The sequence below is a fragment of the Genypterus blacodes genome, unplaced genomic scaffold, assembly GCF_046128005.1.
Source record: "Genypterus blacodes isolate CSIRO-AG114 ecotype Tasmania unplaced genomic scaffold, CSIRO-AGI_Gbla_v1 ptg000003l_1, whole genome shotgun sequence".
Classification (NCBI taxonomy): Eukaryota; Metazoa; Chordata; class Actinopteri; order Ophidiiformes; family Ophidiidae; genus Genypterus; species Genypterus blacodes.
Window position 1 is genome coordinate 3,909,430 of NW_027466817.1, and position 15,315 is coordinate 3,924,744.

General features: G+C 43.5%; 1 protein-coding gene across 3 annotated transcripts in view; it reads right to left on the bottom strand.

Moving 5' to 3' along the window:
- gdpd5b (glycerophosphodiester phosphodiesterase domain containing 5b) overlaps positions 1-15,315 on the bottom strand; it is a 35,628-nt gene that overhangs the window by 3,332 nt on the left and 16,981 nt on the right. For all 3 annotated transcript variants that reach the window (XR_012961337.1, XR_012961338.1, XM_076144677.1), the window contains exons 3-14: positions 11,273-11,376; positions 9,258-9,351; positions 9,038-9,097; positions 8,642-8,740; positions 7,365-7,458; positions 6,351-6,496; positions 5,177-5,259; positions 3,534-3,684; positions 3,207-3,428; positions 2,939-3,096; positions 2,696-2,843; positions 1,966-2,048 (exon numbers count right to left, since the gene is read on the bottom strand). Coding sequence is in view for 1 of the 3 variants with exons in the window: in XM_076144677.1 (XP_076000792.1) it covers positions 1,966-2,048; positions 2,696-2,843; positions 2,939-3,096; positions 3,207-3,428; positions 3,534-3,684; positions 5,177-5,259; positions 6,351-6,496; positions 7,365-7,458; positions 8,642-8,740; positions 9,038-9,097; positions 9,258-9,351; positions 11,273-11,376 (1,442 nt within the window). In the remaining 2 variants the exon portion in view is untranslated. The remainder of the gene's footprint in view (positions 1-1,965; positions 2,049-2,695; positions 2,844-2,938; positions 3,097-3,206; positions 3,429-3,533; positions 3,685-5,176; positions 5,260-6,350; positions 6,497-7,364; positions 7,459-8,641; positions 8,741-9,037; positions 9,098-9,257; positions 9,352-11,272; positions 11,377-15,315) is intronic.

Consider the following 15,315-nt stretch of genomic DNA (forward strand, 5'->3'; position numbering starts at 1 on the left):
AAATGAGGTGCGGTGCCGTTCGCTGATTCGAGATCTTGCTAATGAAATGTGAAAATGCTGAATGGGTTCGTTTGTAAGATGATCACTGCCTCACCTCCTGACACTTCTATCATAAAGTCGTCCATTACACTCTTGGCAGAGGTGGGTTGTAAAGCCCCCTTGCTTTAAAGACATAAAGCTTCATTTCAATTAGATTAACCAGGGGAGCCATTAGTCACAATTTACTATGACTAATGCACAGAGGCACTTAACAGAAATGCAAACAAGCAAGGTTTAGCTCCGATCGGCATCAATAAAAGCAACTCCTGAGGCACTTCCCTTCATGAATGCATATCCATTATTCATTTTGGACATTTAGTCATTTGCTTAACAAGGTGGCCGCCAGACTGAAAGCTCAGCGGGAGACTAAATGTGGTGGATATTGGTGTGACGCATTCATTTGAGCCTACAGGGAGGAAAATGACGCTTTGGAGAAGTGGCAGCAGTGTCGTATTAAAAAGGTTGAGCCGAGACACAGAGAAGAGACAGACGGGAAAACAAAAAACAACAAAAAAAGTCAGTGGAAGTGAAAGAGAGAGAAAGACTGAGACAGATCGAGAGAAACAAACAGAATGAGTGAGAAAAAGAGGAGAAGGATAGAGAGAGGGCACCACGGCCTCACAGAGGGAAAAAAAACAGAGAAGAAGCTATAGATAAAGATCACGAGAGGGTGAAAGGAGAGAAGAGTGCGGGTCATAGGAGGTGACCCAGTTACCTGATCGTGTGATAGCTGAGAGAAGATGCCAGAATGCAGCAAGGGAGAGGAACATGCACATCAGGGGAGAGAGGGCAGAGGACAAGGAAGAGAGGGACAAACACGGACAAAGAGGAGGAAGAGGAGACGAGAGAGGAGGTCAGTTGAGGAAGCTGGGCAGAAGCTGCTGAAGAGCTCGGCTAAGCAGCGCAAAAGTTCACACGTTTGTCGGGGGCAGCTCGCCGCTCCGACGCGCGCTCCAGCAAAGGAAGGGAGCCTCTGTAGGAGAGCGGAGGGGTTTACACGCTTAAGCTAAGACACAGCGGCCTTCTCTGTCCTCACTGGTATGTGACGACGCCATCCCAATTTCACATAAAGGCACAAGGGGGAGTGAAGCGCAAAATGATGCATGGTGACAGCTTATATAAGCGCATCAAAAGGGGAACATCATTGTGTGTTCTTTCCAACATGTCTGTGGAAAGACAATAATGAGGAAATCGTTCAAAAAAGGGAGCAATTAAAGCAAGTACAGAATAATCTATAGGCTGTTATTGCCGATGATCCAAAGCGCTTTACAATGACCTCACATTCACTTATTCACACACTGATGGCAGAGGCCAACCTGCACATCAGGAGCAGAGCAGTTAGGGGCTCAGTGTCTTGCTCAAGCCCAGAATTGAACCAGGAACCTTCCATTCCCTAGGTGCCCACGCTACAATCCTGAACGTTGTGCTATAATACTGACCAGTAAACCGACTGTTCCCTGTATACTCACAATCATTTCATACCTGCTCAATTAAGTTTTGTAAAGATGGGATTAGGCGACCCCTCAGCTACTCAAGTCATTTGCGAGTGACTGGATACTAAATTTGTTTAGGTCTTTGTCCACACGTCATCACGGCGTTTTAGAGAAGCCGGCCGTCTACATGATAACGCCTGAAATCATTTTCCCCTTCCGCTTGTGTTGCCGCTCTTTGTATTACGGGGCTTGGTTGCAGCAGCTGCGATTGTAAAGCACTTAGTCTTTTGTGCTCGTGTGACCCAGATAGAGAAATTTGTACCCGACACAACAACAATACAGCTGGACTGAGGCGGTACGGGCCCTCAGTTTGTGAAAAGAGGTGAGAAGAGACACGGAAAACAAGATCAAAGTTAATGCTTACACGACTAGAGAAAGAGAAACATTGTTTAAAGACTCACTATGAGGATTTGCCGTCAGTGAGCATACTTACTTCTGCCAAATGAATATTCCTATGACTACAGCAAAGGAGATGACGTCTGCAGAGACCCACATCATACAGTACTCATTTGGTCTCTGGAAACACACACAAGCACACACAGGTAAGTACACGCCTTGATTTGATGCCCTGATGAGAATATTACAGTAATAGTACAGTGATGATGTTACTTTTAAAACGTGGTGCACAGCTGCAGTCACTACATTTCTTTATCGCTGCATTTTTCTGTCCCATTTTTTGTTGTTGCCCCATTTCAGCTAGAACACGAGCAGGTGAGAGCACACACACCCTCTCATACACACACATAAGCACAGTGTGTGTGCTCCCAAACTCACAGTGCCCCCAATTTTTTTTTTTTTTAAAGATTTTAATTATTATCATCAGATTATTATCCTCCAAATATGATTCGGAAACTAAAACATGGCAGATGTGGCAGCAGCCTGGACTCTCCCTGACCCACAGCAGGGGCTGAGGGGGCCCGCGTCCACATGTTGTCACGCAGGGCTCCCGTATGAGCACAGACGGGGAAAACCCACGTTGGCAAAGTGCACAGACGAGGCCGGGAACATGATAACAGAGTGGCGCCGCTTCCCATCTGAAGAGCTTTCAGGAGATACTGAGCTCCAAAAGCCACGAGTCGTACGCCGCAGGGGCACTGGTCATTCCTTAAATACTACGCGTTAGGAGCACTAAGGATGATAAAATGACACTAAAGGGGTCTTACCATGAGCCAGATGGGGTAAGGCACCTTTTTGAGGATATGTGGAGCCTCTGAGGAGACTGAAGTCACTCCACTGCACCACAGCACCGAGTACAGCCAGGGCTCATTCACCGCATGGAGGCTCAGGCTGACGTTGCTCTCTGAGAACTCTCTAACAACCACACACATTCAGGAAGATGTTATTTCTATACAAGGCATGTGTTAATGTCCCACTTGTATGTGACGTGTGTGTGTATGTGTTCCTACCGGATATCCTCTGTGCTGGCCTGGTTGTATCTGAGTAGCAGCCTGTCGATACCCTGTTCATGGAGACTTTGGGGGCTCTGTTTCTTCACTGAGGTTTGGACGAGACCAGGTGCCAGCAGTCTCACCTGAGCTCTGTCCTCATCTGGAGTCCACATCACCTGCACACAGCAAGCAGGGAGATTATTATCATCAAATAGGGAGGGAGACGGCAGGATTTCCTTCCATTCTCATGATTGTCTGATGGCAGGTTTGATTTCTGACCGCTCACCAGGCTCTGAGGCACGCCGGACTGCAGCACGACTCGCAGTGTGTCGTTGATCCAGCTGTGGTAGCAGGGGTGCATTGCAGGAGGTCGCCTCAGCCTGAAGACCACAGTGGTGTTATGATAGGAGGCCAGCCGCAGAAGCTGCTCCAGGCTGCATACAGTCTGATTGGCGATCAGAGTTTCCTCCCTCTTAGACAGCGAGTTCACCGTCCAGAAGGGGTCATCCTAGAGCGCAGAGAGCAGACAGCATGAGGACAGAGTGTGAACGTGTGTTTACTTTGATGAAAGCTCATAAATAGTGTTCTCCTCCTCCTCGAGGACGCACTGTACCTTAAGGAACCACTGTCCCGCGTTGAGGCGCTGCAGTTCCTTCCAGTAGAAGAGTGAAGCGTCATCGACCTGTCTCTCCGGGAATACGTTGTGTATGTCTGTAGTCCTTCGCAGCGTGTTGTCATGCATCAGGAAAGGCACACCGTCCATACTAATGAAAAGGAATAAATGGAGGAAGAGACATAAACATCATCCAGCAGTGTGCCATGGTCTTGGTGAATACGCCTTCTGAAGGAGAAGAGGGTGTGCAATGTCTTCAGCCAACTGCATCACTGCAATGTAGCGTCCTTAGTGTATTAATACTTTCATTCTGACCTTAATGAGCACTGATATGCGTTTGAGGTTCGGCGCCAATTTCATCTACGTAAGCTGCCATCATCATCACTTATGAGTTGGGTTTAAATCATTATACTTCACAATGAGTTCAGATCAGATGAGAGCAGAAGAGACAAGCGTTGGTTTGAGGCCAAACTCAAAAGTCCTGTCAATCAAGACCGCAAGATAGCAGAGGAGACGAGAGTTCGACTCAAACAGAAAGCGCTGCTCAACATTTGCAGGCAAGACAAATCCCTTTTTAGAATTCACTGCAGAAACGAAAGTTCAATTTTTAATCACCGCACTCGCTCTTGAAATAAGTGTCTTAACTGCGTGTTCAAAGTTGGTTCTATAATGTTACATTTCAAATATGTTAAACCATCGTATTTATCTTGATGAAAGTCTAGCCAAAGTTTATAACTGCAAATGCTAAAATGAGAAAATCTTATATATATAAATTTATAGCACGTATAAAGAGTTTGTTTTGTGTACGTGTTGCGTTCTGATTGTCATCAAGTCCAATTACTCAGCCAACTCTGGAGTTCATCTGTCACCAGCCTGCAGCGATCACACACCCATTCATCTCCAAGGACTGCACACACCATGCACCATCCATCTCTCCTTTCCTCTCTTACACACCAGCTCTCACGTCTCAAGGGCTGCAACGACATAACTTTCAAACTAAACAAAGAGAATCTTTGAGTCAGCTACTAAACTAAGCCCTTCGTTAACGCCCTCAAACCTCCATAATTCACGAGGACGACTCACACGCACATCCTCCAGCCCTCATATACCGCTGCCACTACAGTATCCACCCGTCTCACTCCCCCCAGGTCTCCCAGCTCAGCCCGTCACCTCCCATTATGCGGGGTGATGTCATGACTCCGTCCAGTGTGGGGTGATCCACTGATCTGAGTGCCTGGCCTACTTACTGCTGCGGCTTCAACCGCTGTAGTTAGAATCCCACACAGCTATATTGTAATGGAGAATAATGCAATGATGGCAAGAATGTAGGACCAACTCAATTTGAGCAAAGTGCAAAGTACAAAGTGCTTTGTGGCCTGTTTGTTTGCCGCTGCCACCTTGTTCTGTTATTAGGACAAATAAGGGCCTACCATGATGAAGATGTATGTTTTGATTGACAACTATTTTCTTCTCTGCAGGTTATTCGATCAGGAGGGTCAGAGTGCTGCTTTGAAGATTGTTTGGGGAAATCCATGTTATGATAGTGTGTGTGTGTGTGTGTGTGTGTGTGTGTGTGTGTGTGTGTGTGTGTGTGTGTGTGTGTGTGTGTGTGTGTGTGTGTGTGTGTGTGTGTGTGTGTGTACCTGATGGCCACATCAGCCTCCAAGCCAGTGACATTCATCTGCAGGGCCCGTTGGAAGGACAAAAAAGTGTTTTCTGGAGCAAGCTGAAGATAAAACACACACAAACACACACAGAGTCAGTACTTGCTGCTGTGACTCCTGCAATCCTAACATAAGTCTGACCTTCAAAATAAGTTAATTGTAAGTCAATATTAGAAGGACGAGTGAATCTAAAACATGAATCTTCATTGTGAAGATTAGAGGTGGATGTGAAAATCGACACCCCCCTGTGAAAACAAAAGAATTCTGTGGAACGACTTCGACAGGTCTGATTATTGACACTTCAGGCTGGGGGTCTGAGTCACTGCAAACCCAATAAATCCCTCACAACAAAAACATTTCCCACAAGACCTTCGGAGTCAGGCTAGTGATTGGGAACCACGGGATAGGAATGATGATGTAATCAATACCGAGATCTTTCTGGGAAACTGAGTCCAGGCACGTGACCCCCCACGCCCCCCCCACTGTGGGAGACTCTCACTGCTGCACAGAGCCACACCTCATTTGAGATTCCTCTGTATTGATCGATCACTTTTACATGACAACCACAGAAACAAGGCGTGTCCCTGAGCATGTGTGTAATGTAGCATGTACTGTTTTGATGCCTTGGGATCCAATCATTGCATAATGCTGAGTAGGATTTTGTGCCAGGTGCATAAATCTTGCAGGTTAGAGGCAAAACATTAAATCACACCCAAAACTTACATATACAAAGCTACAACGAGCTTAAGTGAGCATAAATCACAACCTTTGAAACGCTATTTATCTTGTGTAACGCTGTTTAATTCATGACTAATTTGTTGAGGTTGCTGAGGTCTGGAGTGTGATCAGTGAGGAAGAAGGATGATAGAACTGAAACTTTTGATCGTCTCTGGCTGATTGATTTTGCCAATTTCAGATGACAATATGGCTGTGCCATAAATCAGGCTGTGAGAGTCTGGGGCACACCTGTCCCTTTGTGGGCCACTTTCACTTCTGTAAACGCACAATCATTTATAAAAGCGGCCCCCAGACGAGAGGAACAATGCATATTTTTAAAAAAAGGAAGAGAAAGACTGTGGGCTGGACTCCACTCGCTGAGGTCGAGGGCTGCATGAGGCCTGTTCTGATGGACAATGTACATCATACGACTCACCATGGGGTCTCCCTGGTGACCAATGACATCAGGGCGTGGTTTGAGGGTGCTGGGGTCCATGATGCAGGGGGAGGTGATGTACAGAGGCACCAGGTAGAGGCCCAGCAACACACTCAGGTACAGCAGCAGGACCACCACCTGGAAAACTGCAGGAAAGAAGCACAATCAGATGCTGGATTATAACCCTATGAATAAGGATTTATGGAAATGGAAATTTATTATTTTTTCTGTTTGGGGTAATGCTGCACATAGCTATGCACATTTCCCTGCAGCACTGAGCTCAGGGGTCAAAGAGATACACTTTCCCCTGGAACACCACAGCGTTAAGTGACTGATGAAGGCACTGTGTGTGTGTGTGTGTGTGTGTGTGTGTGTGTGTGTGTGTGTGTAGGCATACACACAAACACAGGGGGCTGTATACGTTTCAAGGTCAACTCCGGGGCGAGGTTGAGTACGTCAGATCACTCCTGTTACAGACGGGGGACTTGCAGCCTTCACCCACACACACACACCCACACACCCTCTTTGCTATTCAGACTTCACTCTTACATCAGAGGTGCTGACGCCGGAATTCTATTTCTCTGTAATTCTCTCTCAAAGCATTAATGACCCGGATAAAACAGCCTTGTTGTTACTTTTAAATACCTCACAGGGGAAAATGATCTTGTTTAATATGAGGACAAGTCATCGTCTGCGACAGTTATGGACTCTTATGAAAGTGCAGTCCTTTACTTTACACAGGTAACTTTACTTCTACCTATAAATGAAAATTCTAATCTGTGCCCTGTACCCAAGATAAAAATGATCCAAGGTGTCCTGGCTGGAAAACATCACATGAGCCCGTAGGAATGTTCGTTATCTGTGACACCCTGGGTGGAGGTCCTGGCCTCTGACAACATGGTGTTAATCATTCACCACTCATCCTGAGAGTGTGGGCGCGCCAGTGTGTGTGTAATAACGACAGCTGTGTTAGGTAACAGTTTCTCATCCCCTGTAACGCAGAAGTAAACTTACTTGTTTTCTCGGCACGTGCAATCTGTCCCGCCACAATCCAAGACAGCGCTGTGACAGCAGCAAGAGCCCCGATGTGGAGGAAGGGACCTGTAGCCTGGACACGGATGTGACACGGAAAGAGAAAGAAAGGGACAGGACGCAAACAAAGAAAGAGGACAAAGAGAAAGTGAGACAAGGGAGTGACAAGGGAAAGGAACGAAAGCAGAGGAGAAGAGAAACAATGAGACAGAAGCACAGATTTACTGACATTACCTCGCACACATTAGCGACGCCTTTCAGGGATAATAGTCCTAATTTGTGATTTGCAGATGCATTTAATTTTAAATCCCATTCTGTCAGGAAATTGGTTTCTTTGGAATTGTCTGACCACTTCAATCAAACAATCCTCGCGGGCAATTATACCACACGGACACACTAATTATAAGCTTCTCTGAGCTGCTTGAACATCATTCAGCCGTTAAATCGGTTCCAATACTATTAATAGGCCCAGAGGCGTTTGTGAATATAGAGTCACTTTATAGTATGGTGTTTACTTTGTTTAACATTGCCCACAATTTGAAACACTCACAGTTACAAATGTTGATCATTACATGCACAAAGGGACAACGTTTGGCACATTATCCATCTCTCTGCTCTGTGATCTTGTGTAAACGCATGCTGGCAGTTAACGGAGCAACAGTACACTCAGAGATTTTGTTTGGATAAGCAATCTGAATGATGCTGAATATAATAAATAAGAATAAATCAAATCCCTACCCCCTCTTTGTAGATGTTGTGGTGTTAAGTCGTTATTCATCTGCATTCTTAAAATCAAATTTACTCAAATCAACTCGCTGCACACTTTTAAAACTGCCTACTGTTTTGTTAGTGCGCTTTTCCCATCATACAGGTTTTGGAAGTGACAGGCAGGTGCTTGTTTTGAGGGGAGGGAAAGGAGACACCGAAAAATCTCATTCCCAGAGAGCTGAACAGCAGGCTGGACTGGATTTGTGTCTGATTTGAATCATCTTGAATGTGCAACCTGCGGAAATGGAGTCAAGCGCTCGCTAATCTCAACTCTGAGTCTCCTAGCATGGATCTTTTGACAGAAGCACTCCCTCTTAAGTCACCTACACTGAAGAATGCTTGACCTCTTCCACAAAGCGGAACAGATTACAGCCCAGACCCAAGTTGATATGTAGAAAAAATGGCGTGACTCACTGCTCGCGCTCACAGTTCAGGGTTATGAATTGGCCTCAACGATTTAACAAGTGTTTTGCCTTTTTCAGTTTACTAACCTGTAGTGATATGGGGATGACGTCCCACTCTTCCCACCATGTTTGATTGACGGATATCACTGCAATAATGGTGGTGAGCAGAGCAGTAATCACTCCTATCTGGGTGGGGACAGGGACAAAAAAATAAATATGAGAGACCGCCACCTTACTTAGTAAGGCATGCAGATTACAAAAACACACAACTATTTGGTCTGGTGATAATGTTCCAGGTCAGGTCACTTACTGGGATTTCCCAACCTGCCTGGGACAACACAATTCAATCGGTAAGTTCAGGACAAGTTCAGCTGATCACCGAGGATTGAGGACACATATGTAAACAGGTCTGTAAAAAGAGTCTGTAAACCCGCCCCCCACACACACACACACAATTGCTCAATCTCACATCTCCCTTTTTACCTTGTGTAGCCAGTGCAAATTCAACTGTTGCCCAACTGCAACGTGGCACAGTAATAAAACCTGGAGAGAAAAGGACACACATGCACAATTTTAAATAATAAGACTTAATAACTTTTTCACCTATTGTTACAAATTTAAAATTATTCAAAATCTGTTTCAACACTATCAAGGCATAATCGAACAATCATCATCTTATCAGTTAATACTGTGATGGACTGACCACTAAAAATCCAATGTAGGTGAAGCCAGCAGCAGTGGTGGCGAGGATGGGAATGGTGCTGTCACTCCACTCGCCAGAGCGGTTGTACAGGAACCTATAGGAGCAATTAATGAGTTAATAATGTTTCTCTCTTTTTGATTATCACAGCAATTCATCATTATGTGATATGGTGGCCATCTTTGTGTCATTACAAACAGTTTAAACACAATTTAACACTCGCTTACCAGGTCCAGATAATGATTAGAATATGACGCATGAATTAGTACAGTTAGATCATTTAAAAGCATTATCCTCCCTTCATCATCACAAACAACACCTTTGCAGTCTGACATGACTTATGTAGAAAATGAATACAGGTCATAAAGACGTATAACTGCTTACAAAAGGTGGCTACATTTTGTTGAACAAACAGAAAGCAGGGAATTTGAGTTAATGTGGGTCAACAAAATCTTATGTCACATTCTTCGCTTTAACAGTGCTACTCCCTGGTTTTCCCTCCCATTCTACTTATTAAGCGCAACACATTTTTAAAAAACGAATGAGTATTTCCGACATCGAGGTCAAAACAAAATCAAAATGACCCCTCATTGGCTGTCTAAGCGCACATACACACATACACACAAACGGGAACAGTAGGATCAGCGCTATCTGACACATATACTGTACGTCAATGAATGTTGGATTCAGACATTCTCTTCCAAACACCCGAATTATAAACATCCACCCATATCACCCTGGCCTGAGCTATCAAGATCACAACTTTTGACAGTGGGTGTCTGAAGATGTCCCAGTATGACGACAGCTGCAGACCAAATGGAAGTTGTGTGGCTGTGTGTATGCACAACATGACAGCTGGGATCTGTAGAATGCCATAGCACCAATTACATTCAAAGCCTTATCAGAGTTTCCAGGGGCACAAAGCCTCAGCAGGAGCACTTCCAGCTGATGGTGCATAGCTTCTTGTGAATGTGTGTGTGCTGCAGATGGTAAAGGACACTACCTGCTGCTAAACAGTTGGAACATTTATGGGTTGGGAGGTCATGGACGATGAACCAAGGAGCCATAAAAGCAAAAAAAAAAGACCAAAACCCAAAAGTATTGGGAGATAAAACTAAAGGAAAGCATAAAACAAAAGCACTGAAAAGCACTTTACTGATGAAAATACAACTTGTTTCTTGAAATGGTGAGACGATAAAGAGGAAGAGGTGTTCAGGGAATACAGGAATACATGAGGAAGAATGTGGGGAAAAAACTGAACCGAAGGCACAAACGATAACTAAAAATGTGACACTGAAGAGAGAACAGGGAGCAGGAGGCGAGGGGGAGGGGATTAGGGAGGGCTTGTTATTAATAACAATTTACCAGGACATGTTATCTCAAGAGAAATGCAGTGACCAAAACCGGTTTCCCTTCATCCACACAATATGCAAATCTACAGACGTGGATGGCATTCAAGACAAACACAATGTTAGAGTCAGAATTTGTATAAGTGTGCCCTGGCACTGCACAATTATGAGAAAATAATCATAATTATTATAGTTAAGAGTAAATATGAGAAGAGACAATCGTGATTCCGTTGTAACTTGAAATGCCATGACTAAGAAGACACTTGAATTAATTTACTTGTGGTGTAAAGGATCCTCTTATTATTAGATAAATCATCTCTATGCACTCTAATACTACGGTTAACCTGCCGTATATGAAGATTAATGTCTGTGGGTTAATTGTGGTCACGTAAAATTCAATCGTTGCTTGCTTCATTATGGGCTTGTTGATGTTATTGAATAGAGAGAGAAGATATGATTGTGGATGCAACACTCGAGGATAGCAATTATCTCTAAGTGCATCTAATCCCATCTTCAGTGCTTGAGTAAATTTGACACCTAGAAATCGTAGTGAAGTAAATGCAATAGAAATCCACTAGTCTCAAGGAATTTTACGGCTAGAGGTATTTACAGCAGAAACAACAATGTGGTTATAGGAGACAGACAGGAATCAGGAAGGTAGGTGCTCACCAGTTGAACTCATTGTAGTCATTATGTGCCTCCCACCAGAAGTAGAACCAGACCAGCAGCAGACAAAAGGTAAGGAGAAGGATGAAGGACCACAGCAGCTCCCACTGGAAAAACACACACAAACATTACTGTGCATTCACTGGATTTAACTGGAATTTACAAAACAAACATTGTAGAGGTTCAACACGACAATAAGGGCATTAGATGTGACATTTGGAGTGCCTCAGTCTGCCTGTGATGCCAAAACAAACCAGAGAGAAATATTTACAAAAGGTCCCGTATTATGTTCAATATTAGAAATGTAGTACGGTCACATGTGGTCAGCAAATAGAGCTCGCGAAGTTTATTGAAATAAATCTAAAAGAAGAGAAAGAAGTCAATAAAGACTCGATTTCTGATGCGATGAATGTTTGCATTGCTATACATTGAGCTTCAACAACATTGACGGTAACTGGCTGCCACTTTTGAAAATGATGTGTGAGAGTGAGGTTGTTCTTCTGCAGTATCTCACCAGCTAGTGAGACAAAGATGTGTAAAGAGGTAAGCCACTGATGCTGATTTGCTACATATCATGCTGAATAGTCAGGATGGGACGTTTTTAAACACACATGCGTGACAAGGAATGTGAGAAAGGGTGAATGACCAGGTAGCTGATGGCAAGCGTTCCAAATTTGCATTATTAATTGGGGCGAGTGAGTGTTCCAACAAAGGTACAGCAGTCTAGCTAAAGTTGCTTAAATTCAATCTGTCACCTTTTTTTAGTTACTCACAGACAAGTGTCCTGATGCGGACACGAACACTTTTTGATAAGATTCGGCAATTATAATTCATCTGAAACCACCAAACATAAAAACGGACATTTCAAAGTATTAAAAAAAGAAAGGGGATGTCTGCTACAATGTTTCCATCAGATGATTTGCTGAAATTTGAAGACCTTCATATTGCTGGCACTGGCAACTTATTCTATTCCACTACCCACAGCATTAGCATTATGAAATTCACAAATATGATGATAATACTCATCATATTTGAAACATCATGGGGTATCTGACAATAGTTTCATATAAATGTTATATATATCAAGATAAGCCTTTCATGACTACAGACTTCCATAAAGAAGGGCCATAAGGGACATATTTAGCACAATATGGGGTCTTTAAAGATTACGGTTGTGGGCACAAAGCATTTATTATGCATGCTCGTGTTCTGGTTTTATAGTATTTTGTAAAATCTAACAAAGTTTAAGCAAAAGTTAGAAAATCCTTGGAGTGCATTTAATGGATTTCTGACCCTTTGGAAAGAACTATTCCCTTGTACACTTGACTCATTAACGATGAATGACTTTAATAGCTTCATAAGCAGGGTCACAAATTAGCCCTGATCCATCATGCACTGGTTTACCACGGCAATTAAAACTACAGATAACAGTCTGACAGCCAGGTTCACACACACACACACACACACAGACACACAGACAGACAGACAGACAGACAGACAGAAATGTGCACGCACACATCGTTATGTGGTTGTATCAGTGTACTTTAAGGACCAGTAAAACTTTTTTGTTACTCAGAGAACGTATTGACCTTTTCATCATGCTCAGGAAATTGCTTAAGATATGAGCAGCAGAGATGTTAAGTCTGCTTTAAATAGACTGATAACCCTTAAACCCCCCCCCCGCCCATCACACACACACAAATAATGAAGGACCCAACATGCCCACAACGTGCATGTGAACAATGTGAACAGAGAAAAACAGAGCGAGAGAAAGTAATGAAGACTTAAATAGAAACAGACACATACTGCTATTTCAAGGAGAAGAGTGAACACACAAGGTTGTAGTCTAAGCAACGCTACTTATTAGTGTTTTTATTCCCTAGAATAATAAGTAGATCCCACCAGACACCTGTGACTGTGAAAGTGACTTCGTAGTCGTACAACCCCATCTAAACTGGATGAGTCAATGATTTTAAATGTTGGCAGGACAGTGTAGTTGTCCAAAAATATACACACAAGATAAACATACTACACATCAGTGTAAATAATGTGCACTTCCTTGTGTATGTGTTCTGTCCTCTCAGAATAAAGAGTCAGTTCAGCAACCCAAGGAAAGCTCTGAATGAACCTTTGTTTGGTGAGCCAAGGATCAGATCGTTATCGCCCCGACCTGACGATGTGATATGGAGGTAAGAGTGTCAGCCTGACCTGCTTCTAGTGACAGAGACGACAACACGGCAGCACCAACACAGACGACTCTGAATTACATTCAAAACTGGTATTTCATCCACAGTTTTGAATACCGATCGACTATGACGTCCCAATATGTTTTGAGAACAGATTCTAACAAGTTAATTCACTTAGATAGATTAGACAGATTTGAAATTGTGTCCCTGCCAGACGATAACGTTTATGCCAGAGGTTTATGTGCTGAGAGATTGGGCAGACAGTGAGACTTGATTGGGAGATCATGACGACCTTGGATGTAATAATACATTTCTGGGAAAGATTCTTCAGGCACAGGGGATACAAATAAGGGAAAGAATTCTGGGGGAATGCTCATCCAACAGCATTTCATATTTGGACAAAACTGTGCAACAAAGAGATGGAAGAGGTCAGATACTGTGGACACAATCCACAATTTTTGGCAAGTTTTGGCGGGACATGTTAGTCCTTATGATAGGGAAATCACTTTAAAACAACAAGCAGTCCTGTTAGAAAATGGATTTTGTCAAGAGCCAATATCTCACACACTCATTATGATACAGCTCCCTGTGTGTGCGTGTCTGTGTGTGTGTGTGGATGTGAATGACTGGCCTTGCTCCTTGATCAGAGAGCATCATTCCCGGTTCCCATGGTCCTCAGTGACTACCTGGAAACACCTGGGAAATTAAAGCTTTCTGCTGCAGAGAGGCGACATTGTTCCCTCTCCCACTCTCAGGGAACACACCCCACCCCCACTGACCTCTGTGTAATTCCAGATGAGACCTGTGATACCCCAGTGAGAGCAAAGGTTGTGCGGTCAATAAACGTCCACCAGCCTTAATTCACCGTTTGACCTAAATAATTCTTCTTCTGTGCGCTTCAAAAAAGGGGTTTGTCAAGCATGTCCTCATCTTTTCTTGTGCTTGTACACGCGTGTGTTCAAGCGGAGCTCTTTACTGTGGTGTGGATATTCGCTTTCATTTATTGTATATTTAGGTGGGTAGAATCTTGGAGCTGATGTTGATTCCACCGTTTCTCATATTTCTCCCTCTCTCCTCTCCTGGGGGATTATTTAAGCACTATATTGTTAAGTATTGTCTGATTTGTCACTTTATTGGGAGGGGGGTATTGGCACTATCTTGCATTTCAAGCAGTAAGCAGTAGACTATAAGCAATATTCAGAATGGACAATAATACTACAGAAACAACTAGACTAGAAATAATGATGTGAGGAGAGACACAGAAAAACTGTTGAGCGAAAATTGCTTCTACATGAACCTTCAAAATATTTCCAGTTTTCTGTTACAATTAGTTCTTTCTTTGTTCTAAAGGAGTTAACCCCGCATGACCCGATGTAACTCTTCCTGCCCTGGTGACATGACATTCTGCGTGGCTGGCATTTATTTGGGCCCAAACACCCAAGGACAGATTACAGCAGCCAATGCCACAACTCCAGAGCTCTGGGAAAAGGCTGCATGTTCTGCAGAGAACAACCACACATACTTTTTACCATTATCATCATCAAGTACATCATAAATTGCATCATATTTCCTTTTAAAAACCCTCCTACCTCTGCTATGGTCACTGAGTAATGCTGTCCAAACATCTGCAGGGGTAAGATTTAACATCATATTTTAGACCAGTAAATCATTTGCTCCCCAAACAATAAAAAGGAAATAATGAATAAACGATGCCTTACTGACCAAACACCACTGCTGCAAACATTAACAGGAAAAAGCTTTACTCCAGCAGGGTGGAGTTGACATATCAATAACCCTAGATATGTATTTAGCATGCAGACGTCTGCTACACTGATCTGTAGACTTGCCATTCATCTGGTG